The sequence below is a fragment of the Aotus nancymaae genome, unplaced genomic scaffold (assembly GCF_030222135.1).
Source record: "Aotus nancymaae isolate 86718 unplaced genomic scaffold, 86718_ANA_hifiasm-v0.15.2.pri h1tg000028l, whole genome shotgun sequence".
Classification (NCBI taxonomy): domain Eukaryota; kingdom Metazoa; phylum Chordata; class Mammalia; order Primates; family Aotidae; genus Aotus; species Aotus nancymaae.
In genome coordinates, this window is record NW_026988441.1 from 5,499,038 (window position 1) to 5,524,447 (window position 25,410).

The 25,410-nt window shown below is 56.3% G+C and overlaps 2 protein-coding genes across 9 annotated transcripts; one reads left to right on the forward strand and one right to left on the reverse strand.

Annotated features, from left to right (window-relative positions):
* Positions 1 to 519: 519 nt before the first annotated feature.
* On the forward strand, positions 520 to 7,834 carry PNKP (polynucleotide kinase 3'-phosphatase). 6 transcript variants are annotated; one of them, XR_010344236.1, is made up of 17 exons: positions 520 to 760; positions 1,381 to 1,427; positions 2,354 to 2,674; positions 3,761 to 3,840; positions 3,928 to 3,985; positions 4,067 to 4,174; positions 4,393 to 4,464; positions 5,306 to 5,354; positions 5,442 to 5,512; positions 5,583 to 5,675; positions 5,774 to 5,870; positions 5,951 to 6,012; positions 6,116 to 6,225; positions 6,303 to 6,390; positions 6,488 to 6,549; positions 6,632 to 6,888; positions 7,739 to 7,834. XR_010344236.1 is itself a non-coding variant. In XM_012461009.2 (16 exons), exons 1-16 carry the CDS (start codon positions 610 to 612, stop codon positions 6,747 to 6,749), a joined length of 1,587 nt encoding a protein of 528 aa, XP_012316432.1. In that variant the 5' UTR covers positions 520 to 609; the 3' UTR covers positions 6,750 to 7,513. The 6 variants fall into 6 exon arrangements, 4 of the variants coding, with proteins under 4 accessions (XP_012316432.1, XP_012316435.1, XP_012316444.1 ...); XR_010344237.1 differs by lacking the exon at positions 7,739 to 7,834 and adding an exon at positions 7,520 to 7,594; XM_012461009.2 differs by lacking the exon at positions 7,739 to 7,834 and having other exon boundaries at positions 6,632 to 7,513.
* Positions 7,156 to 18,362, reverse strand: PTOV1 (PTOV1 extended AT-hook containing adaptor protein). 3 transcript variants are annotated; one of them, XM_012461031.3, is made up of 13 exons: positions 18,312 to 18,362; positions 12,711 to 12,848; positions 12,523 to 12,605; positions 12,374 to 12,431; positions 12,174 to 12,281; positions 10,507 to 10,662; positions 9,928 to 10,017; positions 9,740 to 9,813; positions 9,601 to 9,658; positions 9,147 to 9,251; positions 7,712 to 7,909; positions 7,561 to 7,629; positions 7,156 to 7,281 (listed from the first exon to the last, which is right to left on the reverse strand). In XM_012461031.3, exons 1-12 carry the CDS (start codon positions 18,345 to 18,347, stop codon positions 7,618 to 7,620), a joined length of 1,116 nt encoding a protein of 371 aa, XP_012316454.1. In that variant the 5' UTR covers positions 18,348 to 18,362; the 3' UTR covers positions 7,156 to 7,281; positions 7,561 to 7,617. The 3 variants fall into 3 exon arrangements, with proteins under 3 accessions (XP_012316454.1, XP_012316449.3, XP_021524237.2); XM_012461026.3 differs by lacking the exon at positions 18,312 to 18,362 and adding an exon at positions 16,014 to 16,348; XM_021668562.2 differs by lacking the exon at positions 18,312 to 18,362 and adding an exon at positions 16,014 to 16,348 and having other exon boundaries at positions 7,276 to 7,305.
* Between the last annotated feature and the right edge of the window lie 7,048 nt (positions 18,363 to 25,410).

A 25,410-nucleotide genomic window follows, 5' to 3' on the forward strand; every position in this document is an offset into this window, starting at 1 on the left:
TTGCACTCCAGCCTGGGCACCAAGAGTGAAACTGTCTCAAAAAAAAAAAAAGAAAAAAAAAGAAGTCAAAGTGGAAAGAGGCAAATCTGAGAATGGAGGATTCGGTCCCCGCTACCGGCCTAAGCCTCGCGTTGCAGTAAGAGAGATGAAGGTCAGAACTGCCGAGGAACCTTAAGAGGCCAAGGGTCGAGGGAAGGGGCGTGGCTACTGTGGGAGGAACACAGGCCCCGCCCTCTCGAGAGGCCGAGTCATTTCCTTCCGCCGAGGAACTGAGAACCGCCGGCCGAGTGGCAGGCGGGGCGCCTCGGGCAGGACCTCCCTAGTCAGAAGCAGCCGTAAGCCCGAGCAGCTGGCCAGGGTGAGTGCGGGGAGGGGCGGAGGTACGTGCGAGGCTCTCGGCCTGTACCCTGGGAAGTGAGGATCCCAGCTCGCGGAGAGATGAAGCACGCGTCGTCGCCTGGGAAACGTCGCGACCCGCGGCAGGCGAGGGGGTGGGACTTCCTGTGAAAAGTTCTTAGGGGAGGTGGGAGAAGGCGGGACTTCCTGGAGCAAATTGGGGATGTGCGCCGCTCAAGCCGCATTACCTGCTTCCTAGGGCCCGCACCCAGGATGGGCGAGGTGGAGGCCCTGGGCCGCCTGTGGCTCGAGAGCACCCCAGGGGGAGCGCCTCCAATTTTCCTGCCTTCAGACGGGCAAGCCCTGGTCCTGGGCAGGGGACCCCTGACCCAGGTCACGGACCGGAAGTGCTCCAGAACTCAAGGTGAGCGGGGCCTGAGCACGAGGGGGTGTGGCCTGCTGCAGAAGCGGGACAATTTAGAGGGACTTGCTTGGCCGCTACGCGGGATTGCGTGGTGCAGCCGGCCCCGAAGTCGGAAGGTGCTCTTATAGGGAGCACAGGAAAGAACGTTTGTGCTTGATTTAGAATTAGCCAGATCCTTTCGGGAAGAGGGGATGGAGCCAGTTTCGGGAGGATATTCACTGCGCAGATGATACTCAGGCCTATAGGAAAATCCGGAAACAGACGACGACTCTTGTCAAAAGAAAAAAATGGTCCTATGGGGAAAAGTAAATGTCGCTAGGTTGGGATGGACGGTAACAGGCCAAGCCCCAAGACCTGCATCTAGCCACATTTTTTTGTCAAGGAGGAAACCAGTTTTACAGAGAAAGGTACCTCTCTGTCCTTTGCAAGGACCAGTGTCAGGCAATTCTAGTGCCACCGTCTGGCTATGGCATGTCAAGCAGCCAGTCCCAGGTAGAAATAAACTGCCCCCTACTCCCTCCCGAATGGACGCTGTAGCCTGAGGCATGCCGCACTCCCCAGAAATGAGGGAACCAATCATACAAGGATACAAATCCTGACTTCACCCCTTCAATCCTCAGTGGAGCTGGTCGCAGATCCTGAGACCCGGACAGTGGCAGTGAAACAGGTACCAATGCCTCTGCAAGGGGCAGTAAGGCTTGGGGATGGGATTTGGGGAGGAATTGCAAGCCATCAGTGAAAGGTTACATTAGGAAAATCTGGTTGGGGCCTGGCGTGGTGGCTCACGCCTGTAATTTCAGCACTTTGGGAGGCCCAGGTGGGCGGATCGCTTGAACCCAGGTGAAACCTCTCTCTATAAAAAATTAGCCAGGGATGGTGGCGCGTCCTTGTAGTCTCAGCTAATCGGGAGGCTGACGCGGTAGGATCCTTTGAGCCCAGTAGGTCAAGGCTGCAGTGAGCGGTGATCACCACGCTGTACTCCAGCCTAGGTGACAGAGTGAGAACCTGTCTCAAGAAAAGAAAAAATACGGCTCGGAGAGAAGGGGGCCTGTCCAGTAAAGAAAGAAGTGTTGCCCGTTTTAATGGGGTGGGTACCCGTCCAACCCCTTAGAAATCGGACAAGGCGGCCAGGCGCGGTAACTCACGCCTGTAATCCCAGCACTTGGGGAGGCTCAGGCGGGCGGATCACCTGAGGTCAGGAGTTCGTAACCAGCCTGGCCAACATGGCGAAACCCCGTGTCTCTACTAAAAATACAAAAATTAGCCGGTCGTGGTGGCAGGTGCCTGTAATCCCAGCTACTCGGGTGGCTGAAGCAGGTGAATCTTTTGAACCTGGGAGGCAGAGGTTGCAATGAGCCGAGATTGCACCACTGCACTCCAGCCTGGGCGTCAAAACAAGACTCTCGTCTCCAAAAAAAAAAGAGAAAAAAAAGAAATTGGGCCGGGCTGGAAACCTGTAACCTTTCCAAAGCCCTGATTGGTGCTACGGCGGGAAGAGGTGGGGCTTAAGGGTCTGATTAGTGGTGGGGAAAGGCAGATCCTTCTGCTGGGTATTTGATTGGAGGACGCTCCCGGTGGGGGAGCCCGTCCCAGCTCCTCCCTCTCTTTCTGCAGCTGGGTGTTAACCCCTCAACTGCCGGGACCCAGGAGTTGAAGCCGGGGTTGGAGGGCTCTCTGGGGGTGGGGGACACACTGTATTTGGTCAATGGCCTCCACCCACTGACCCTGCGCTGGGAAGAGACCCGCACACCAGAATCCCGGCCAGATACTCCACCTGGCACCCCTCCGGTGTCCCAAGAGGAGAAGAGGGATGCTGAGCCACTGAAGAAGCGGATTCGGAAGTCATCCCCCGGCTGGGAGAACTTGGAGAAGTTACTAGTGTTCACCGCAGTCGGGGTGAAACCCCAGAGCAAGGTGAGGGGCACGCCGAGGCCTGAGGGAGCCGCCACAGACTGGGACTCAGTCCTAGGTTTGTTGTGTGCTGTCTCTCGACTTCTTTTTAGCCTTTACTTACTATTCTCAGAAATGGGCCTGATGACAAACACGGGGGTCATTGTAAGCAGTGGGGAAAAGGATGTATGTCAGCTCCTGCATGACTCACGGTGACCACCCAGTAATCGGCAATAACCATGACCGTCTCAGTAGGAGCAATTATGAGTATTTTTTAGGTCCAGAGAGACTCGAGTTCAAATGTTGTTACTGCCACATTCTGAGTCCCATGTCTCCCATCTCTGTGATGCTGATTCGATAAAACGCACGTGGCATAGTCCTTGACATGCAGTTAGCACCCAAAGCTTTGCTCCTGTTTTTATTTCCACTATTTTTTTTTTTTTTTTGACGGCAAAGGGGGGCCCGCAGGCAGGAGGAGGAGGAAGGTGGTGGGGTTCCTCTTTTTTTTTTTTTTTGAGACGGAGTCTTGCTCGGTTGCCCAGGCTGGAGTGCAGTGATACGATCTCGGCTCACTGCAACGTTTGCCTGCAATTCTCCTGCCTCAGCCTCCTAAGTAGGTGGAACAACAGGTGTGCCACCACCATGCTCAGCTAATTTTTTTATATTTTTAGTAGAGACAGGTTTTCACTGTGTTAGCCAGGATGGTCCTGATTTCCTGACCTCATGATCCACCAGCCTCGGCCTCCCAAAGTGCTGGGATTACAGGCGTGAGCCACCGTGCCCGGCCCTATTTTCACTGTTATTAGGCCTCTGAGGTGTAGGCGGCCAGGGGAAGGAGGAGGCTGGGTAAGACATTAACCCACATTTTAAAGACTGGAATCCTGGGGCCGGGGGCATAGGAAGTAACAGGAGACAGTGAGATTACAAAATCTGGCGGCACTCAGCGGCATCACGGATACCTGACATGGAGGTGCTCTGTGACTCAGTCTCCCCATTTGTGAGATGGCAGTGGTAACACCCTGCCTGGCAGGGTTGGTGTGAGTCAGCCTGTGAGTGGGGAGGGTCAGAGGTGTCACAGTGCCGCTGTTCCTCTTTCCTTGGTGACACCAGGTGGCTGGCTTTGATCTGGATGGGACCCTCATCACCACACGCTCTGGGAAGGTCTTCCCCACTGGCCCCAGTGACTGGAGGTGATAAGAGGCAAAAGAAGGGAGTGAGTGAGGCCTGGAGTCCACTTCTGGCCCCAGGTCAACCCTGCCACTTCCTACCTGCCCTAGGATCTTGTACCCAGAGATTCCGCGTAAGCTCCGGGAGCTGGAAGCTAAAGGCTACAAGGTACATGCAGGCGGTGCCTCCATGGGCGCGTGTCCAGGGCCCTGGTGAGCAGGGCACCTCGTGATACCCTCTGCTCCCCAGCTAGTGATCTTCACCAACCAGATGAGCATCGGGCGTCGGAAGCTGCCAGCTGAGGAGTTCAAGGCCAAGGTGGAGGCTGTGGTGGAGAAGCTGGGGGTTCCCTTCCAGGTATGGCTGGGAGACTGAGGGGCTATGTGGGAGGACCGAGATCCAGAGAGAGGGTGTCAGACCCTGGGGTGGGTGGGGTGGAGGCCTCAGGGATGATGCTGATAGGAACCCATCATCAACTACAAATGCTTTAGCTCTGCTTGGCTGGGTGAGGGCTGGGGTAGCATCCAGTAGGTGCCTGAGGGGGAGCTGAGGCGGGGGGCCCCTCCCATCCACAGGTGCTGGTGGCCACGCACACAGGCTTGTACCGGAAGCCAGTGACGGGCATGTGGGACCATCTGCAGGAGCAGGTGAGCCTCTCAGCCTGCCCAGCCTCCCTCCTTTCTCCTGCTCCAGCCCCTCACTTCCAGGCCTCTGGTCCCAGCCTCCTCCCTCCTTCTGTCCTCTCGGTCCTGCCTTCTGTTTTTTGCTGTCACGTTCTAGGTGTTGGTTTATGAGGCCAGTGCTCCTAAACGTTCTAAATCAGAGTACTGGAGAGAGAAGCTGTTCATCTCTTTGTTCGTTTGTGTGTGCATTTGTTGTAAAGTTTAGCACATTCTTGAACTGAAAATACCAGTGACCAGGACAGTCTCGTCCAGCGGGACTCGATGTGCAGACTAGCGTGTGAAACAGTGGGAGGGAAGGAGGTGGAGAAAGCAGGCATCGTTTCAGCCCTGGTGGGCAGGGATGGCCTGAGGAGGTGACATCTTTGGAAAGGCTTAAAAGGCAGGGCAAGGAGGGAGCCACATGGACACCTGGGGAAAGTGGTCCCTGTGGGAGTGACAGCAAGTGCAAAGGCCCTGAGGCAGCCCCTAGGCTGGGCTGGTTAGGGACAGAGAGGCCCATGCAGCTGGCCCTGAGCAAGGGAAGGGAGAGGACAAGGCTACAGGGAGGGGGCACTGCTTTTGCCCTGAGGGAGGCAGGAGCTGAAGCTGGGCAGGCTCCCTCTGGCGGCCGTGTGGGGAATGGGCGGGGGTGGAGGCCTGGAGGGAGGGGGCTGCGTGGAGAGACCACGAGGGCCAGGAGCTGGACGGTGGGGACATGGAAGGTCAGAAGAGGAGGCCTGATGCGGGGCACAGACCAGGCGGAGCAGCCCTATCCCCCTGCGGTGGACAGCTATGGGAAGGGCCTCCTCACTGCCGTCTCCCATAGGCCAACGAGGGCACGCCCATCGCCATCACAGACAGCATCTTCGTGGGAGGTAAGGGCCTGGGGGCTGCTCAGGGCGGGCTGGGACCCTCCCTCCCTCCGAGCTGGCTGGTGGACACGGGTGTGCTGTGTGTTCCAGATGCGGCCGGACGCCCGGCCAACTGGGCCCCAGGACGAAAGAAGAAAGACTTCTCCTGTGCGGACCGCCTGGTGAGGCCCCTGGCCCCTGCCCCAAGCCCGACCCTGGGCGCTGGTGTCTGATATCTGTCCCCGCCCCCAGTTTGCCCTCAACCTCGGCCTGCCCTTCGCCACGCCTGAGGAGTTCTTCCTGAAGTGGCCAGCAGTTGGCTTCGAGCTCCCCGCCTTTGACCCAGTGAGGCCCTGGGGTGGGAGCAGGAGGGGGACAGGGACGGGGAGGGCTCCTGGGATTGGGATGGAGGGGGTCTCATGTGCGTGTCCCGCCCCTTGCAGAGGACCGTTTCCCGCTCCGGTCCTCTCTGCCTCCCCGAGTCCAGGGCCCTCCTGAGCTCTAGCCCGGAGGTGGTGGTCGCCGTGGGATTCCCTGGGGGTGAGTGCCCAGCCCGTCCTCGGGATGCCCTGAGCCCCACCTGGGTCCTAGGCCACCCACCAACCCTGCTTCCCACACAGCCGGGAAGTCCTCCTTCCTCAAGAAGCACCTCGTGTCAGCCGGATACGTCCACGTGAACAGGGTTTGTCTCTCCAGTTCCTTCTCCACCTCTCAGCTTGTTGGGGACACTTCCCTCCATCATTGCCTCCCCCCTCAACCCCGTTTGTGATTTCTCGTGCCCCCAGGACACACTGGGTTCCTGGCAGCGCTGCGTGACCGCCTGTGAGATGGCCCTGAAGCAAGGGAAACGGGTTGCCATCGACAACACAAACCCGGACGCCCCAAGCCGCGCCAGGTAGTGGAACGGTGGTGCGCTGCGGTGGGGGTGGGCTTGGGATTGGGGGGCCTACACATCTGGCTCCTCCCCCACAGGTATGTCCAGTGTGCCCGAGCCGTGGGCGTCCCCTGCCGCTGCTTCCTCTTCACTGCCACTCTGGAGCAGGCACGCCACAACAACCGGGTGAGCCTACTTGGCCCAGACACCCCCAGGCCGCACCCCCACACTCCCACCCCTCCCATGACCCCTGGGCCTGCTGCCCCCTCCTCTGTCCCCCCAGTTTCGCGAGATGACAGACTCATCACATGCCCCCGTGTCAGACATGGTCATGTACGGCTACAGGTAGGGTTGGGGCCCGCAGGGGGCAGGGTGCTGGCTGGGCCCCATAAGCTGGGCTGTCCCTCACTGTCCCCACCACTGCCAGGAAGCAGTTCGAGGCCCCGACGCTGGCGGAAGGCTTCACTGCCATCCTGGAGATCCCATTCCGCCTGTGCCTGGAGCCGAGGCTGGAGCGGCTGTACTGCCAGTTCTCTGAGGGCTGACCCACCCAGCTCCCTCCACAATAAATGCTGTTTCTCTTTGAACTTGGCCGGCCTGTTGCTGGGAGGAAGGTGGTCGCATGGGGGAGGGTCCAGGCCTGGCAGTTTCTTACATGGATGGAGGCTTTCGGGACATTTTCAGGTAACAAACGGTGGGGCCTCAGCGGGGATTCCAGCTTTGCTGGGACCTGGCACTGGTACTTTATAGACTGGGGCATGCACAGGCCAGGCCAGGGGGCTGTGTAGCTCCCTAGCCCCAGGTGGTGAGGCCACAAAGTTCAAAACCTGGCATGACCCCCAAGGACAAAACCCTGGCCTCAGGTTCTGCGGCACTGGACTTGAACCCAGGGCCTGGTACCTGCGAGCACCTGGGCTGCCAGGCATCAGGCAGTGAGCAGAGGGGCAGGCAGGTTTTTAAAAGGCTTTATTGGGGAAACATACAGGGGTGGGGACCGTCCTTGAGCCCTCAGGATGCCATCCTCCATGTTGCTGGGCAGTCGAAGTCCCCAGGGGCCCCTGCTCAGAAGTGTGTCACCTAGGAGCGGGGGTGCAGTGGGGGCTGCTGGCCACAGGCGCCCAAGCAGACCCCACATCCCTGTGAGCAGAGGCCCTGCCCAGGCCTGGACCCAGCACCTGCGGCCCTGGGCTGCAGCTGCCACTGCCTAGAAAGCCTGGGACCACCGAGAACACTGTGCCTCCCCCTCTGCTCTGCTCTGCTCTGCTCTCCCCGAGGCCAAGGTCGCCCTGCTGCTTTCCCACCCCTACCCCCACAGGCCCAAGAATCCCTCCTGGACTCGACAGGGTCACCACTCACCAGTCTCTGCAGGGGCCTCGTCTGTGACTCCTGGAGGGGCCCAGCCTGGGGTAGCCACTACCCCCCCATCTGTGGGGAGGAATGAGAGACGGGGGTGAGCACGTGGGAAGGGCGGGGAGGAGCTGCACAGGCCGGGGGCCGGCTGCCTCACCCCTCGCTGCTGCTGCTCCTGCTCCAGGTTCCGCTGTAGGACCTGCTGCTGGTTGGCAATGACGCGCCGGATGCCGTTGACGAAGTTGCCCTGGTCGTGGGGGATGAGGCCGATGAAGATTTTCTTCTCCGAGGAGTACAGGAGCATGAGCACGCGGATCTCGCAGGACGCTTTGTAGGAAAAGTGCACGCAGCCAGCCTGGCAGGCACAGGGCATGGTGTCACCAGACAGCACCACAGGGGCCAGCATCCCTCCAACCAGGCGGGCACCATGCCGTGGGCTCCATCGGCCAGGCGCTGCCTAACTGCTGTCCTCACACTCCCCTCACCCCCCGAGGTGGGCCCCCTTATTACGATGAGGACACCGTGGCCAAGAGGCTCTGTAGCGAGAGGCCCGGGAACCTGCATTTCAGAGCTCCGGGGCAGGCCAGGCTGTTTGGGGTCACCTCACCCAAGCCACGCCACCTGAGCAACTGGCCACGACTCCAACTCAGGAGCCCTAGGGACCTGCGGCAGCCAGCCCAGCACAGGTGAGGGCTGGGGCACGTGGAGCCTTTCCGGGGTTGCCCGAGAAAACTTCTGAGAAGGAGTCTCACTCCGTCACCCAGGCTGGAGTGTGTGGCACGATCTCGGCTCACTGCAACCTCTGCCTCCTGGATTAAAGTGATTCTCCTGCCTCAGCCTCCCAAGTAGCTGGGATTACAGGTGCCCGCCCTGCCCAGCTAATTTTTTTATTCTTAGTAGACATGGGGTTTCGCCCCGGTGATCAGGCTGGTCTCAAACTCCTGACCTCAGGTGATCCACCCACCTCTGCCTCTCAAAGTGCTGGGATTATTAGCGTGAGCCACTGTGCCTGGCCCGAGGGGAGTCTCGAAAGTTCTTTACTATAAAAACATCTACACCCAGACCTCCGATGCACAAATGGCCTTGTGACAGACTGAGTTGAAGGTAACTCTAAGGTAGTTTTGGGACAAAAGTTGCCAGGTGTGGCCCAAACGGAAGGTGGACGTCAGCAGGTGAACTCCAACCCTCCCACCTCACAGATGGAGAAACAGCCCGAGAGACAAGCGGACTCTGCTACGATGACCGCCAGACACTGTGGGGCCCTGCGGGGGACAGACAGGCCCCCCCCGCCCGGCAAGGGACCTTTGGGATGTGGCACAAGCTGCCAGGGCCTGTTTTTCCATCGGGACACCTGGAGTGACAGGCACCTGCCCCTGGGGAGAGCAACCCTGACGTGGCAGAGGAGGGGGAGCCCCATACAACTGGTAACAGTGCCCCTCTGTCCAGTGCAGTGGGGACAGCACAGAACCCCCAGAGCCAGTCACCCTCTCCCCAGCCTTCCTGGACATAGCGCTCAGCTCCTCTCCCACGTCCACGGCCGTGAGCGGTCCTGCCTCCCTCTACCCTGGCCGGGCCCTGCCAGCGCCACTCACAAAGCCATTGTCCATGATCCGGCACAGGCTCTTCAGCGTCTCCAGGTCCTTAGTGAAGTGGAACTGCACCAGGCGTGAATTCCGGAACAGCGGCACCAGGGTGGTCTGTGAAGAAGTGAGGGGACCCCCGGCTCTGGCTTCTGCCACCACGGCCTCCCCCTCGAAGCTTGCTGGGTCCCCTGGGCTCAGGACCAAACCGAGGCGCTCACGTCTTCCACTAGCTCACGAAATGTCATCTCTGCCCCTCACTCCCCCTCCTCAACCAGCCCCGACCCTGGAATCCTGGGGAAGCCGCTCTGGGATCTCTTGGCAGCCCTCCAGGTCATGGCTGCCCTGGCCCTGCTCAGTCCCTACACAACAGCAGGCTGGGTACCTTGGACCCCTTAGAGCCGGGCCTGCTGCAGCTCCGCCCCCACTCAGCCAGCCCCGGCCCCACCCTTGGGAAGGCCCTCACCAGCAGCTGCTGCGGGATGAGCTGCATGCACAGCTTTCTCGGCCACTGCTCGGTCCTCCTGCGGGGCGGCACGAGGGGACGAGGGTCAGGAGGCCCCGGCTCCCCTGGATGCCGCCTCCGCCCCCAGCCCGGCACTCACAGGATCTCTCCCTGGTTCACGTAGACGTGGGACGGCAGCCACCTCTTGGACCGGCTGTTGGGCTCAGGCCTGGGCTTTTGGGGGAGAGGCAAAGAGGAGCCCCTCAGGGCTGGGCGCCCAACGCCCATGTCCCCTCCCAGCCACCATCCACGAGGATCTCGGGGATCCCAGGGCTGCCAAGGGCTCACCTCCTGCCACTCCATGACGCCACTCCACGCCAGGAACTTGTTGTTGACGATCTGGACTGGGCCTGCGTTGACGCCACCAGGTCCCACTGCCTGCGGGAATGGAAGGGGGTGGCAAGAGGGACCCAGGCTCCCAGGAAACCTGCTTGTCCTGGGGCCCGCCCTCCCTCCCAGTCAGCCCCAGCAGGCTCCCAGGAACAGGCCCTGCCCCTCCCCTGCACACAGCCCCCCAAGGCTCCCAATGCACTGAGACAGGCCGGACCCTCAGCTGGGGGCCCACAGAGTCTGCCTCAACTGGCAAGGTGCAACCAGGACACATGGTCACAGGCCAGGGCCTTCCAGCCTCGTGATGATCCCAACCCCTGCCACCAAGACCCACCCTCCGGCCCTTCAGAGCCCCCCACCAGTGGCCACTTTTCCGCGGAGCCCTGGTGGGAACCCACCCCCTCCCCTTGGCTCCTCTGCAGCTCCTTGCTCCAGCCATCACATCACACTCCACCCGCAGCAAGTCCGGCTGCACAACCTGGGTGGCCGGGCCTAAGTCCGCGCTGTCCCCATAGGGGCTGTGCTGGGTTGGCACACCTGCTTGCGGGTGGTGATGACCTGCCGGATGGCGCTGACAAAGCCGCTCTGGTCGTAGGGGATGAGGCCCATGAAGATTTTCTTCTTGGACGAGTACAGGAGCATGAGCACGCGCACCTCACAGGGGGAGATGTGGGGAAACAGCATGCAGCCCGCCTGCAGAGGCAAAGGGGCAGGACCTGAGGGCACGGCCCAGGGCCGCCGTGCCCCCACCACCCCAGGACTGCCCCACCTGGAGGGGGCGAAGGGAGCTCCTGAGCAGGCAGAGGCCCCCACAGCCAAGGCCATGGCCACTGGCGTGGGATCTCTCAGAGCCCGTGCAGTGCCCATTAGCGTCTCCCCCACCCTGCCGCCCGGCACCCAGGCTGTGGCGAGAACACCGAGAAGGCACCACCTCCCACCCCCTGCCCGCCTGATGGGGTGACCTGGCCTGGGGGTTAAGGGTGCAGGCGGTGCCCCCCCCCAACTCTGCTGCCTCCTAGCTGTGTCACCTAACACCAGCCACCTCTTGCTTTTCGGAGTCCATTTCCTCATTGGTAAAATGGCATAAGAGTGTACACGATCGGTGCCACATAAAGGCTCAACAGATGAAGTACTGGTGCCTCTTGGATGGGATGTGGGAGAACGGCCTGACAGATGTGCCTGACTGTGGTGCCCAGATGAAGGGGTGTGCCCGTCCCCCACAGTGCAGTCCCCAACAGGCTGCCAGCCTAACCCCTCGACCTTGGGTCCAGCCCAGGGAGTACCCACTCAGGCCCTGTCCCTGGTCTTCCTAGAGTCACGCAGTCACCCTCCCAGGGCCATGAATAGGGGGCGAGTGTGGAGGTCCACCTTCCCTAAAGACTGGGAACTCGGGGCCCGGACACACCGGCCCTCGGCAAATGGTGAAGGCTCAGCTAAGAGACCCTAGGCCAGGCACAAGCCCTGGTCTGCCCAGGCCGTGAGGGAGAAGGCAGGCCCCAGCAGAAGCCATGGCACCTCCAAGCAGCAGCTGAGACGGGGTAGAGGCAGAATATCCCAAAGGGGAACAGGGACTGGGGAAGTCCCCAGAGCCAGGTCCTCTGGGCAGACAACTTGGTCCCACCCCATCCCTGCCTCCTCCCCAGCACCCGCCATCTTCCACAGCCCGACACCCCCACTTTCTGCCCTGTGCAGCACCAGAATCCCAGTCACCTAAACAGCCTCACCAGCTGGGTTCACCCAGCACTCACTAGGTACTAAAGCCACAGTTTCAAGTGCTTTATACAAACTCCCCTCTTCCAGCTGTCCTCCGGGTGGCCCTAGGAAGCACAGATCCTGTTAGCCCCATTTTACAGATGAGAAGGCTGAGCCCCAGAGCACCTCTCCCTCCTGGCTGGCGTTTGTGCCTAGCACACACATTTACCAGGTCCCTGACATACGCCGTGTGTCCCTGACAGGCTCCTGGGCCCCAGCAAGGCTACCCACAGCTGGGCACAGATGCAGAAGCCGGAGGTCTCCCAAGCTGAGTTTGTTCACCCGGTGCTCTATTGAGGATGCCTGGGGTCCTAGAGGCCACGAGGGCTACCCTTGACCCCAGGGGAGACCCCCAGCCCCCATCCAGGCTGTGGGTAGAGCACTGCCTCCAGCTGCACTTCTACAAGGGGGACACCCCCCGCACCCCACATGCCCGAGCCCGCCCCACTCACGAAGCCGTTGCCCATGATGCGGCAGAGCCCCTTGAGGGAGTCACAGTCTCTGTTGGTGAAGTGGAACTGTGCCAGCTGGGAGTTGCGGAACAGGGGGCCCAGCGTGGTCTGGGGGTGACAGGGGACAGACAGCTGGGTCAGCTGGGCCAGCTGGGCATGGGGGTGTCGAAGTGGTGGGGGCAGGGCAGGGCGTGTCTCACCAGCAGCTGTTGTGGGATCAGCTGCATGATCAGCTTCTGCGGCCACTGGTCAGTCTCCCTGCGGGAAGGAGCAGGTCAGAGAGGGCTGCCCTGATCCCCATGGCCCCAGCCCCCGCCACCGCCCTAGCCGCCCCAGCCTCAGCACTTACAGGTTCTCGCCTTGGTTCACATAGGCTTGGCAGGGCAGGGTCCGCTTCAGCTTCGCAGTGGAGTCAGAGTAGGGTCTGCGCTTCTGCATGGGCAGGAGGGAAGTCAGCATGCACGGGCGAGATGCCCCACCTTTCCCTCGGGGACAAGACAGGACCCTGGAGACCAGTCCCAGCCCACAGGGACTCACCTCCTGCCACTCCAGCACGCCGCTCCAGGCCAGCAGCTTGTTGCTGAGCCGGTGCTCGCTCACCGCCAGACCCCCAAGGGTGAGCCCAGGCGAGGAGGGACCGATGGGACCCAGCGCCCCGAAGACCCGAGCACCTTCCTACAGTGGAGTTGGGGGGTCGGTGGGAAAACTGAGGCAGGGTCCTGCAAGGACAGGCAGTTCCCACGCACCCCAGAGGGGCTGGCCCAATATTCAGACCCCCATCCCCTGCTGGACACCCACAGGGCCATGTGCAAACCCTCCGCTCAGCGCTCAGGACCCCAACACCGTGGTCCTCAAGTCCTTTCCCACTGCTCCCTGGGGACCCTTCCTTCCCAGAGCCTGCTGTCACCTTGACACTGGCCAGGCAGATTCCTGAAACCAGCAGCCGGCCCCACCTCCAGCCTTTGCCCAGCTGCGTGCCTAATCAATTCCTCCAGACCCAAGTTAGAAGCCAGCTGTGGGGGACTTTCCCGTGCCCCATGCTGGGCCCAGGGCGTCCTTGCAATCCCGGGAGGCACAAGCCAGCCTGCACTGTCTGTCCTGCACACTGGCTTGCCCTGTCTTTGCCAGGCTGAAATCCTCCTAAGGCTCCCGTCCCCCCAAAGTTCCGACTCCTCCCTCTGGCCCAGGCCAGTGCCCACCTCTCTGGACTTATCAGTCTGACTCCAGGGAGGCAGGGAGGTGAAGAAACACAAAGGAGACCGAACCATCCAGAAGAAAGCAGCGAGGAGGAGGGGAAACAACTGGGAGACAGCTGGGACACCACCCCCTGGAGGGGTCCCACAGACCAAAACCGTGCAAAACGCCAGAACGTTCTAGCAATAAAGCCAAGCAAAGCCACAAACGCTGCTCATAGGCACTCTCCCAGGCTTTCACTTTTTGTTATTATTTTTTTCAGATGGAGTCTCACTCGTACTGCCCAGGCTGGAGTGCAGTGGCGCGATCTCAGCTCACTGCAACCTCCACCTCCCGGGTCCAAGCGACTCTCCTGCCTCAACATCCCAAGCAGCTGAGATTACAGGTGCTCGCCACCACGCCCGGCTAATTTTTTTTTTAGTAGAGATGGGGTTTCACCTTGTTGGCCAGGCTGATCTTAACTCCTGACCACAAGTGATCCGCCTGCCTCGGCCTCCCAAAATGCTGGGATTACAGGTGTGGGTCACTGAGCCTGGCCTTGCTTATCTTTGTTAAAAAACCAAAAACATCTCACAGCAAACAAGGGAAAGCTTCGCAAACAGCCTGGTGGCAGGAAACCCATGAGATCTACCTGTAGTAAGCGCCTCCAGCCAGGGGAAAAAAATTCTAAGGGTGATTTCTTTTTTTCTTATTACAAACAGGTACTTTCCAAATTTCTATAAAGTACAAGGAGATCTTTCCTTCCAGAGTACTAGCAAACAGAAAAACTTTTAGTCTGTGAACGCTTAAGAAGATGAACCTGAACAAACCTGGTCTCCACCCACACAGGTGATTCTGCTTTTTAGGCAATCGTCAAAAGATCAGGAAGAAAACCTGAGTGTCTTGGCGTCTGAATGAGTTGTTGCTGGGGCTTCCAGCACCACACCGGACATCCAGCATCTAAGAAGATGAGTTAAAACGCACAGTCCGGCAGGGCACGGTGGCTCACACCTGTTAACCCTTTTCAGAGGCCAAGGTGGGTGAACCACCTGAGGTTGGGAGTTTGAGACCAGCCTGCCCAGCATGGCAAAACCCAGTCTCTACTAAAAATAGAAAACTTAGCCGAGCGTGGTGGCGCATGCCTGTAATCCCAACTATTCGGGAGGCTGAGGCAGGAGAATCGCTTGAAACCTGGAGGTGGAGGTTTCAGACTCCAGCCTTCGAGATGGCAGCGAGATTCCATCTCAAACAAACAAAAAACAACGCACAGCTGGAGACGGCTTTAGAGATGAGGGTATATTTGCAACATAAAAGTTGTTTATGGCCCTGGGACCTGGGATATCTAGACTGCACACACAAGTCCGCATATACAGCGACACGTACGCATTTACTGCCACAAAGATGGGTAAAAGTCAGGCGACGGCACTTTAGAGTCCAAGTCACATACTGAACGTCTGCTTATCTAACAGGGCGGGTTGACTCAGGACTTCAAAGATGCTAATATCTGAAGCCCTGGTAAGGAACAGGTATGCCTGCCTAAAACCCAGGAATACCTTCAGCTGCAGGAGCAGCACATAAAGATGGGAGGATCACATTTAAAACCGACGGTTAAGGTGCAACCTAAAGGAAATCTCACATCTCGTCAAGCGTGTGCAGAACTGCGCGGGCCTGACACCCCTACGTGCACAGGGAACTCCATCTAATACTTGCACTGAGCTTTAAAGCCTTGCGGGGCATGTCTGAGGACCCAGAAAACACTTCTGAACGACTAGATGCGAATGTTGCAGGAAAGAGCGAAGGCAGGGGAGGGAAGTGCTACGTTTAAGTTGTGGGAGGTAATCGGAGTCTGGGTATCCATGTTTAAGACCCAGGAAGCCTGTTTAAGACTTCAGTAGGCCTGCCACAGCGCTGTGCCATCCACACTGCCGGGGCAGTGTATTTAAGAAGTGGGCAGGAGCGCGGGCCCTGGGGAAATCTCACATCGATGCAACCGTGTGCACATTGCAAAGTCGCGATGTGCAGTTTTACCACCTCGGGTAAACCTTACGGTTTCTGAAAAGCCTGTGCGTCTTCTGGGTCTGGGGAAGGGTATGCAGCCCAAAGTACCTGCGAAGCTGAATATTTACGTTTACGGTCTGGGCTCACGGCAGTCCATCAAGGCATTCCACATCTGGGCGCCGGCGCACATTCTAGGTGCGCACTCCACGGGCACAGCGCGGGCACCGGGGAGAACGCCCACGGGTGCGACATCTGGGAGCACTGGTACAAAGCGCGGGCCCCTCCCTCGCCGCCGTCCCCAACCCCCGCCCCCATTTCCACGTTCCCTACCCGGAGAGCGAGCAACTTTCCAACGGGAAAAACAAACGCGCGTGGCGGCCGCCGGTCGGCCGCCCCCGACCCGCGTTCAAATCCGACCGCGAAGTCAGCAGTAATTCGAGCCCGCCCCGCCCCCTACCCCCCATCCCGGCCCGAAGGCGCAACAAAGGGGAGAGCGCGGCGCGAACCACCGGGAGCCCCACGGGGGAACCTGGCCCCGGGCGGGACCACCCTTCGGGCTACAGGGGAGACCCCGGAGCGGAGAGGGCCGCGGACAAAGGCGTGAGCCCGGGGTAGGGGCTGGGGGGGGCGGGGCTGTGGAAGACTCTGGAAAAAGGGCGGGGGGCTCACCATGGGAGGGGCCGAGCGGGCCCGGATCCGAGGAGGCTGCGGGCCTCGGGGACTGGCCGGCCAGGAGCGCGAGCGGATGGCGCGCACTACGAGGGGCCGCGGGGGGCGGCCGCGACCGCCGAGGGAGCCCCCGGCGCCGGAGCGATACGGGGCACGGCGCGGACGGACCATGGCGGGCGCGGGTCGAGAGGGCGGGGAGCTGCCGCGGGCCACACGGGGGTCTGCAGCCTCCACCGACTGATGGGCGCGAGCGCGCGGCTTCGGGGGAGACGGGCTGAGCCGTACCAAGCGCGGGGGACGCGCCGCCGAAGAGGGGTCGCCGTGGCCGAACCACTGCGGCGAGCGGGGGAGCCCGGCGCGTACCAAGCGCGTCCGAGGGGGCGTGGCCGGAGCGTACCAAGGCGGCGCGGGGGAGCGGGGGGGCGCGGGCAGGAGGGGAGTATGGGCTCGGCGGTCTTCCAGGCCGCTCCGGCGCAGGGGAGGGCCTGTGAGGACGCACGAGCAACAACTTCAGGGGGCGTGGCGGGAACAGGAGCCCCTACCAAACGCGGGGGCAGAAGAACGAAGGCGACACCATGCTGGCTCCGTGCCGGGGCTCGGGACGCCGGGAGATCTTATCGGGAGCTACGGGCCCGCAGAGCCGGGAGACCGCTCCAAAAAACATCAGGGAAGAGGGGAGGACAAGGGAACCCATTAAGAGGGAACCCACTGAGGGTATGGATTGCGCCCGAGGGGAAGGCTGAAGGTTTGCAGGCGGTGACGTGGCAAGGTGGGCAGGGGACTCCAACTCCCAGCGGCCCCCGCGAGGCCTGGGCGTGGCCAGCGGTCCCGGGAGGCTCCACCCATTAGTTCCGCGCCCAGGCTCCGCCCGCCGCCCTTGGCAGCGACTCCGAGCTTCTCGCCACTCACGTCGCTCCCACGCCTTGTGTGGATTCGCTCATTCGCTCTGCTAAAATGAAATGACCGCGCAGCCGCTTACTAGTGGTTGTATAAGATTTGCCCCTCGACGTCTTGTTTCTTAAACGTGGGTAATATCTAACCCTAGAGTGCTTATGGGTATCAAATGCTTGGCGCAGTCACTACTCAAATGCTAGCTTTTCTTTAAAAAAAAAAATCTGTTATGAGTACCCTGTCCGGTTCTGTGCTCGGCAATGAGTATATACGGCGACGACCGAATCAGACCAGGTTCCTCAGAGCCCACGGTCCACTGGGGAGAGACATAAACGCACAACCACAGGGCGATGGGATGTGCCCACAGGGAGGTAAAGTTAGTAAGAGAAATCAAGAAAGCGACCTGTGAGCAGCCTGCCCCTCTAGATGACTGGAAAAGTGTGCCAAGAGGAGGGAACAGCAAAGACACAAATCCTGAAAGTCGAAGGAATAAAAGGGAGCCAGTGTGGCTGGAACCGAGTGAAGGTAGAGGAGAAATAGACAAGGCTGTATGAGGAGGTTAGGGAGAGAATGCCTACTTCTGTTTAGGATGTTGACCAAACAATGTAGATAGATACCGATATCGGGGCCTGGAGAGAGAAATTCGGGAGTCATCAGTGTTTGAATGGAGACTGGATGAGATGACAGAGACTGGGACACATCCCTTTAGCAGTCACGACATGAGAAGCAACCAGCAAAGGAGACAGGAGTGGCCAGGGAAATGGCAGATCCCTTTTGCTCGTCCCAGTCTCCCTGCCCCACTAAGCCCCCTGCCCAGGGGCTTCCCAGGGCTGACTGGAGCCCAGCTCCAAATCCAACTTGGATTGTGGACGAACAGAGTTGGAGATCCTGGACACAAACTGCAAGTTAGCTATCAACAGGTACCTCCAGTGCCCTGTCAATCACCCATGTGAGGCCAACCCGGAAGCAGGAAGGAGAAAAAACAGACAGCTTCCTTAATCTCCCTGAATCCTCACTTCTCCCCTTCTTGTTGGTCCAGATCATCAAGATCTCTGGCCTGGGTGACGCCTCCTAATTCTTGCTGCCTTCTCTCACTAATGAAAACCATCCATTGGCTTCCCAGTGCCCTTAGCATTAAATCCAAACTTGGTGGCCCCTGCTGCCGCCCCCACAAAAAAATCTCTTTCCCATCCTTCCTGTTCTCTACCTAGTTAATGCTTTCCCATCCCTCAGAACCCATCAGGACACACGTGAGTTTGAATGCCCTGGATTGCATAAGCATGGAGGTATACCAGGGTGTATTCCAGAGTGAGCAAAATGGGAACCCATGTCAGAAAGTGAAATGAAAATGTAGTCTGAAATTCTATCAGTAATACTGCAACAAAACTCTGAAACCATCTCACTTACCCAGTCGACCAACTTGAAAGACACTTTCCTTTTCATCTGTGAAGCCCACTGCTGGGGATAGCAGGCTATTATGACTAAGCAATTCCACTTTCGTCTCTCAAGCTGCTTACTTCCTGAAAGGTGGCTGTTTGATCCTACTTGTTTACGCCAGAAGTTCTTAATAGTTTACTACCAAACTAATGAAATTGATGCAAGACAGTTGTTTATATACAAACCAGATTGCTTGCATTGGAAAGATTAAAAGTGAGTTGGTTGTTAAAAGAAAAACATGCCGGGCGTAGTGGCTCACGCCTGTAAATCCAGCACTTTGGAAAGCCGAGGCGGACAGATCACTTGAGGTCAGGAGTTCAAGACCACTCTGGCCAACATGGAGAAACACCATCTCAAATACAAAAATTAGCGGGTGTGGTGGCATGTGCCTGTAGTTCCAGCTACTTGGGAGGCTGAGGCAGGAGAATCACTTGAACCTGGGGGTGGGGTGGGGGGACGCAGAGTTGCAGTGAGCTGACATCTCGCCACTGCACTCAGCCTGGGCAACAGAGCAAGTTGACTCCATCTCTTAAAAAAACAAAATGCTGCCAAGTTAGGTACATGCAAAGCAACTGTAAATTATTTAATGAAAATGCTCGTAAGAACCTAGGAAGACTTAGCCCTCGGTTTGTTTCATAAATGTCTTTAGGTTCTCTAGCCACTTAAAAAAATAAAAACTTTAAAAAAATGAAATGACTCATTGTGGTTTGTGGATGTAGTTTATAAAAGAATGTGATGTTCTACTGGGCGCAGTTGCTCATGCCTGTAATCGCAACACATTGGGAGGCCAAGGTGGGAGGACTGCTTGAGCCCAGGAGCTTGAGACCAGCCTGGGCAACATAGCGAGACTCCCACTTCTACACAAATTACACTAATTAGTCATGGTGGCATGCACCTGTGGTCCCAGCTACTCAGGAGGCTGAGGTGGGAGGATCTCTTGAGCCCAGGAGATTGAGGCTGCAGTGAGCTGTGTTCACACCACTGCACTTCAGCCCAAGTGACAAAGCAAGACTCTGTGTGAAAAAAAAGAAAGCCAGGCGCTGTGGCTCACACCTGTAATCCCAGCACTTTGGGAGACCAAGGCGTTCGGATCACGAGGTCAGGAGTTCAAGACCAGCTTGACCAACATAGTGAAACCCCGCCTCTACTAAAAATACATTAGCTGGGAGTGGTGGCGCACGCCTGCAATCCCAGCTACTCAGGAGGCTGAGGCAGGAGAATTGATTGAACCCGGGAGGCGGAGGTTGCAGTGAGCCGAGATCGCTCCATTGCACTCCAGCCTGGGTGACAGAGCAAGACTTGGTTTCAAAAAAAAAAGAATGTGATGTGTGTCAACTGGCGGACCAATACTGAAAGGGTCTTGGTCCTATGTACGACAGATGTCTGTTTAAATGTTCTTGGTTAAAATAAGATGTTTAAAGTGTTCAGGTGGTCATTAGTGCTATTTGCCATGTATTTCTAGCTCCCCACTTGACCAGCATTTTGACTCCATTTGGCTGAGTGGGGCCATGTGATTAATTCTGGCCAAGGAGATATGAGCAGAAGTGACACGTGAATTCAAGCTAGATCACTTAATTGCTAGTGAGAGACCAGACCTCTCTGTGCCTTTACTATGTCAACTGACAACCTTCATGATCTTGCTGCACGGAATTCAAGCTGACACTCAATACAGCATGAGTGAGAAAACCCACCTTTGCTGTTTGAAGCCACTGCAATTTTGGGGTTTGTTATTACACCATAATCTAGCCTTTCCTGATACACGCTTTTTTGTTTTTTCCCAAATAATCCCAGTTTAACCAACATTTCTTTTCTTTTTTCATTTTTATAATAGAGACGGGGTTTCACCACATTGGTCAGGCTGGTCTCGAACGCCAAACCCCAGGTGATCCGCCCGCCTTGGCCTCCCAAAGTGCTGGGATTACAGGCATGAGCCACCGCACCCAGCCCTCAACCAACAATTCTTAAACCAATCAACTACCAGTCTCAGTTTCCTATAACATACTGGCAGTACATATAGGTTGGATAACATAGGCAAAGACATAACAACATGGACAAAGTGTTTTATACTGGCTGGGCGTGGTGGCTCATGCCTGTAATCTTAGCACTTTGGGAGACTGAGGCAGGCGGATCACCTGTGGTCAGGAGTTCGACACCAGCCTGGCCAAAATGGTGAAACCCTGTCTCTACTAAAAATGCAAAAATTAGCCAGCGTGGTGGTAGGCACCTGTAACCCCAGCTATTCAGGAGGCTCAGGCAGGAGAATTGCTGGAACCCAGGAGGCAGAGGTTGCAGTGAGCTGAGATCACACAACTGCACTCCAGTCTGGGCGAAAGAGTGAGACTCTGTTTCAAAAAACGGTAATAGGCGGGGCACGGTGGCTCACACCTGTAATCACAGCACTTTGGGAGGCTGAGGTGGGCAAATCACAAGGTCAGGAGTTCAAGACCAGCCTGGCCAACACAGTGAAACCCGATCTCAGCTAAAAATACAAAAAATTAGCTGTGCGTGGTGGTGGGCACCTGTAATCCTAGCTACTCGGGAGGCTGAGGCAGGAGAATCACTTGAATCCGGGAGGTGGAGGTTGCAGTGAGCTGAGATCATGCCACTGCACTACAGCCTGGGCGACAGAGCGAGACTCCATCTCAAAAAATACTACTACTAATAAAATGTTTTATATTTATACTAAGAAAAGGGAGTAAGGTCATCTCTGGTTTGAATTTTTCTTTTCTTTCTTTGCAATTACAAGATAATGGCTGGCTAATTTTTTTAAAAAATGTCTGCCTGATATACGCTCTGCAAACTCTAGGTATTTCAACTTTCTCCTCATTATTTATGTCCAGATGCAGTGGCTCACACCTGTAATCTCAACATTTTGGGAGGCTGAGGTGGGAACATTGCTTGAGCCCAGGAGTTTGAGACCAGCCTGGGCAACAAGGCAAGACCCTCTCTCTACAACAATAAAAATAAATTAGCCAGGCATGGTGGCACATGCTTGTAGTCCCAGCTACTCTGGAGACTGAGGCAGGAGAACCACTTGAGGCCAGGAGTTCGAGACCAGCCTGAGCAACATAGTGAGACTCTGTCTCTACAAAAAATACAAAAATTAGTTGGGCATGGTGGTGCGTGTCTGTAGTCCCAGTTACTTGACCAGCTGACAAGGGAAGATTGCTTGATCCCTGTAGGCAGAGGCTGCGGTGAACTGAGATCATGCCACTACACTCCAGGGGTGACAGAGTGAGGCCCCTGGCAATAATAGTTGTTAATATTTCTCAAGCGCGTCATATCTGAACTCATTGGATTCTCACATAGCAGACTGTGAGTTCAACAGTCTTTTTATTCCCACTCTACAGATGGGGGAACCAAGGAACCAGAAGCAAAAGCCTGAGGTCACACGCTGAGGAGAAGCAAGGGACAGGGACGGGGTCCAAGTTTTTTGTTTGTTTGTTTGTTTGAGAGAGCGCTTTATAGGGGCCGGGCGCGGTGGCTCACACCTGTAATCTCAGCACTTTGGGAGGCTGAGGCAGGCAGATCACGAAGTCAGGAGATTGAGACCATCCTGGCCAAAATGGTGAAACCCTGTCTCTTAAAAAAAAAAAAAAAAACAGAGCTTCACTCTGTCGCCCAGGCCGGAGTGCAGTGGCATGCTCTCGGCTCACTGCAACCTCTGCCACCCGGGTTCAAGCGATTCCTCCTGCCTCAGCCTCCTGAGTAGCTGGGACTACCGAGGCGCCCGCCACCATGTCCGGCTAATTTTTTTATTTTTAGTAGAGACGGGGTTTCACCATATTGGCCAGGCTGGTCTCTAACTCCTGACCTCAGGTGATCCGCCCACCTCGGCCTCCCAAAGTACTGGGATTATAGGCATGAGCCACCACACCCAGCCAATTTGGCAGTTCTGTAACAGTTTAAAATGAGCACCCCAAAAGATCGGAAACATCCTAAATGGCCAATAATAGGGTACTGATTAAGACATGCTGGCGTTCACACAAGACACTACTATGCAGCCTTTAAAATGAATGCAGCTTTAGTAGCACCTGCCTGTTTGTTGTTGTTGTTTAATATACAGAGACAGGGTCTCACTCTGTTGCCCAGGCTGGTCTCGAACTCCTAGGCTCAAGTGATATTCCTGCCTTGGCCTCCCAAAGTGTTGAGAATACAGGCATGAGCCACTGAGCCCAGCCCGTGGGCTATTTTAAACAATAAATAAAATGAATGGAAGGCTTTTTGTCCTGGTACAAGCTTCAGTATACGTTATTAAAAAAAAAAAAAACAAGAAAAGAAAACTAGAGAGTAAAGTAGGCTGCCACTGGATAGAAAGGCCAGAAAATGAATCTGTTTCAGTTTGTTCTACCTGCTTGTACATATCTCTGAAAAGACACTTAAGCAATTGGTAATTGATCTCTAGAAGGAGCTGGGAGAGGCTGTGCATTGGTTGGTTTCTGGAGCCTCTCCAAGTGTGAACCATGTGAAGGTTTTGTATATGCGAAAAATGAACGCAACATTTTTAAAGTCATGTAAATATAGGGCCGGGCACAGTGGCTCACGCCTGTAATCCCAGCACTTTGGGAGGCTGAGGCAGGTGGATCATTTGAGGTTAGGAGTTCAAGACCAACCTGGCAAACATGGCAAAATCCCATCTCTAGTAAAAATATGAAAACTAGCTGGGCGTGGTGGCATGTGCCTGTAATCCAAGCTACTCAGGAGGCTGAGACAGGAGAATCGCTTGAACCCAGGAGGTGGAGGTTGCAATGAGCTGAGATGGCGCCACTGTACTCCAACCTGGGTGATGGAGTGAGACTCCATCGCAAGAAGAAAAAAAAAAGTAAAAACTGGACAGCCCCCCAACTGGCAGAGTGCAGTGTGGCAGGCACCCGGAAAGACGGCCCCCATGACCCTCACCTCCTGGTCTCAGGCTTCTGCACTGTTCTCTCAGCTTGAGTTTGGCCTGAACCTAGCAACTTGTAATGTACAGAATATGGCCACAGTGACAGGATATCACTTCCAAGATTGGTATAAAAGACTATGCAGCTTCCACCTTAAGCGCCCTCTTTTTTTTTTTTTTTTTTTTTTTTGAGACAGAGTTTCACTCTTGTCACCCAGACTGGAGTGCAATGGCATGACCTCGACTCACTGCAACCTCTGCCTCCGGGGTTCAAGCAATTATCCTGCCTCAGCCTCCCAAGTAGCTGGGATTATAGGTGCCTGCCACCACTCCCAGCTAATATTTTGTATTTTTAGTAGAGACAGGGTTTCACCATGTTGGCCAGGCTGGTCTTGAACTTCTGACCTCAGGTGATCCACCCACCTCAGCCTCCCAAAGTGTTAGAATTACAGGCATGAGTCACCACGCCCAGCCCCTCTCAGATTTCTAGAGAAGCTGGATGCCACATCGCAACTGCAAGGTGCCCTGTCAAGAGGCTGCAATGGTGAGAAACGGAGGGAGACCTCCAGCCAACAGCAAGGAACTAAGGCTCTCAGCCGCATCACCTGTAAGGAACTGAATCCTGCCATCAGGCATGTCAGTGGGCTGAAGTGAGCCCTCCTCACGGAGCCTTCCAATGACCGCACAGCCCCAGCCACAAGCTCAACTGCAACCCCAAGCGCCCAGGAGCCAGCAGTTCAGCCAAGCCTGGATTCCTGACCCCTAGCAACTGTGAGGCAGTAAGTGCTGCTTGTTTTAAGCCACTGAGTAGTGGGGTTTGTTACACATAAAAGATAACTTACAGATTGGATGGCTTGTGGAACTGAAATGCATCCATTTAGCGCACTATTTGAGGCCACCATGAGACATGGGGACATAGAGGCACAGGCAATCAACAGTGCAGGCAGGCCAGGCATGGTGGCTCACGCCTGTAATCCCAGCACTTTGGGAGGCCGAGATGGGCAGATCACCTGAGGTCAGGAGTTCAAGACCAGCCTGACCAACATGGTGAAATCCCATCTCTACTAAAAATACAAAAATTAACCAGGCATTGGTTGTGGATGCCTGTAATCCCAGCTACTTGGGAGGTTGAGGCAGGAGAATCGCTTGAACCTGGGAGGCAGAGTTTGCAGTAAGCCAAGATCGTGCCACTGCACTCCAGCCTGGGCAACAGAGTGAGACTCTGTCTCAAAACAAAGACAAAAACAAGCAAACAAACAAACAGAAAACAGTGCAGGCAGATGGCCATTACTTTGGTGGGGTTAAAAAAAAAAAAAAAAGCGGCCGGGCATGGTGGCTCATGCCTGTAATCCTAGCACTTTGGGAGGCCGAGGTGGGCGGATCATGAGGTCAAGAGATCAAGACCATCCTGGCCAACACGGTGAAACCCCATCTTTACTAAAAATACAAAAATTAGCCGGGCATGGTGGCGCACACCTGTGGTCCCAGCTACTTGGGAGGCTGAGGCGGAATAATTGCTTGAACCCAGGAGGCGGAGGTTGCAGTGAGCGGAGATTGTGTCACTGCTCTCCAGCCTGGCGACAGAGCAAGACTCCGTCTCAAAAAGAAAAAAAAAAGCAAGCTAAAGAACAAAGAAATTGACTCACTTCTATAAAAAAAAAATTAAACTATCAGTGTGTCTACAACCGCACGCATGCATATAAATCTGAACGTAGAACTGGTGCATCAGCCTCTGGGAGGAAAGGGGTTTGCTCAGGGTGTGTGTTTGGGGCGGGAGAGGCGAGTGAGGTGTGACGGGGCACTTCCTACTTCCGCTTTCTATTCCACACATTTCAGTGCCCTTCCATTTCAGGAAACTGTTCTAGTGTGTGTAACTCAATACACCTTAAAAGTTAATTTTTAAAAAAATATGGTGAGAAAATGTGTGTTTTGTGTACCCTGAAACAAATATATTCTTCACACCACATTTTAGAAGGTGTCTTTTTTCTCATAGTTCTTCTTTCCAGGTGGTGGGTGGGCATTTTCTTTCATCCCTAACAGGTCTGCAACTATGAATATGTTGGTGTTTTAGCATTTCTGCCTCAACAATCACCATTTTCCAATTGCATCCTACCACTGACTCCTTTGTGAGAATTTTCGTGAATCCCCAGTCTTGCCTCCAGCTGTAGATTAGTGATTCAAAAGCAA

Excerpts from the sequence above, each read along its gene's own strand:
- PNKP (XM_012461009.2), top strand. The coding sequence starts at position 610 with ATGGGCGAGGTGGAGGCCCTGGGCCGCCTGTGGCTCGAGAGCACCCCA. Across the intron at positions 1,428-2,353 it reads GGACAGTGGCAGTGAAACAG|CTCCTCCCTCTCTTTCTGCA; the intron begins GTACCAATGCCT and ends AGCCCGTCCCAG. Across the intron at positions 5,513-5,582 it reads TCTCCTGTGCGGACCGCCTG|TTTGCCCTCAACCTCGGCCT; the intron begins GTGAGGCCCCTG and ends CCCCGCCCCCAG.
- PTOV1 (XM_012461026.3), bottom strand. The coding sequence starts at position 16,184 with ATGGTCCGTCCGCGCCGTGCCCCGTATCGCTCCGGCGCCGGGGGCTCC. Across the intron at positions 12,282-12,373 it reads TGATCCCACAACAGCTGCTG|ACCACGCTGGGCCCCCTGTT; the intron begins GTGAGACACGCC and ends TGTCACCCCCAG. Across the intron at positions 9,252-9,600 it reads TCATCCCGCAGCAGCTGCTG|ACCACCCTGGTGCCGCTGTT; the intron begins GTGAGGGCCTTC and ends ACTTCTTCACAG.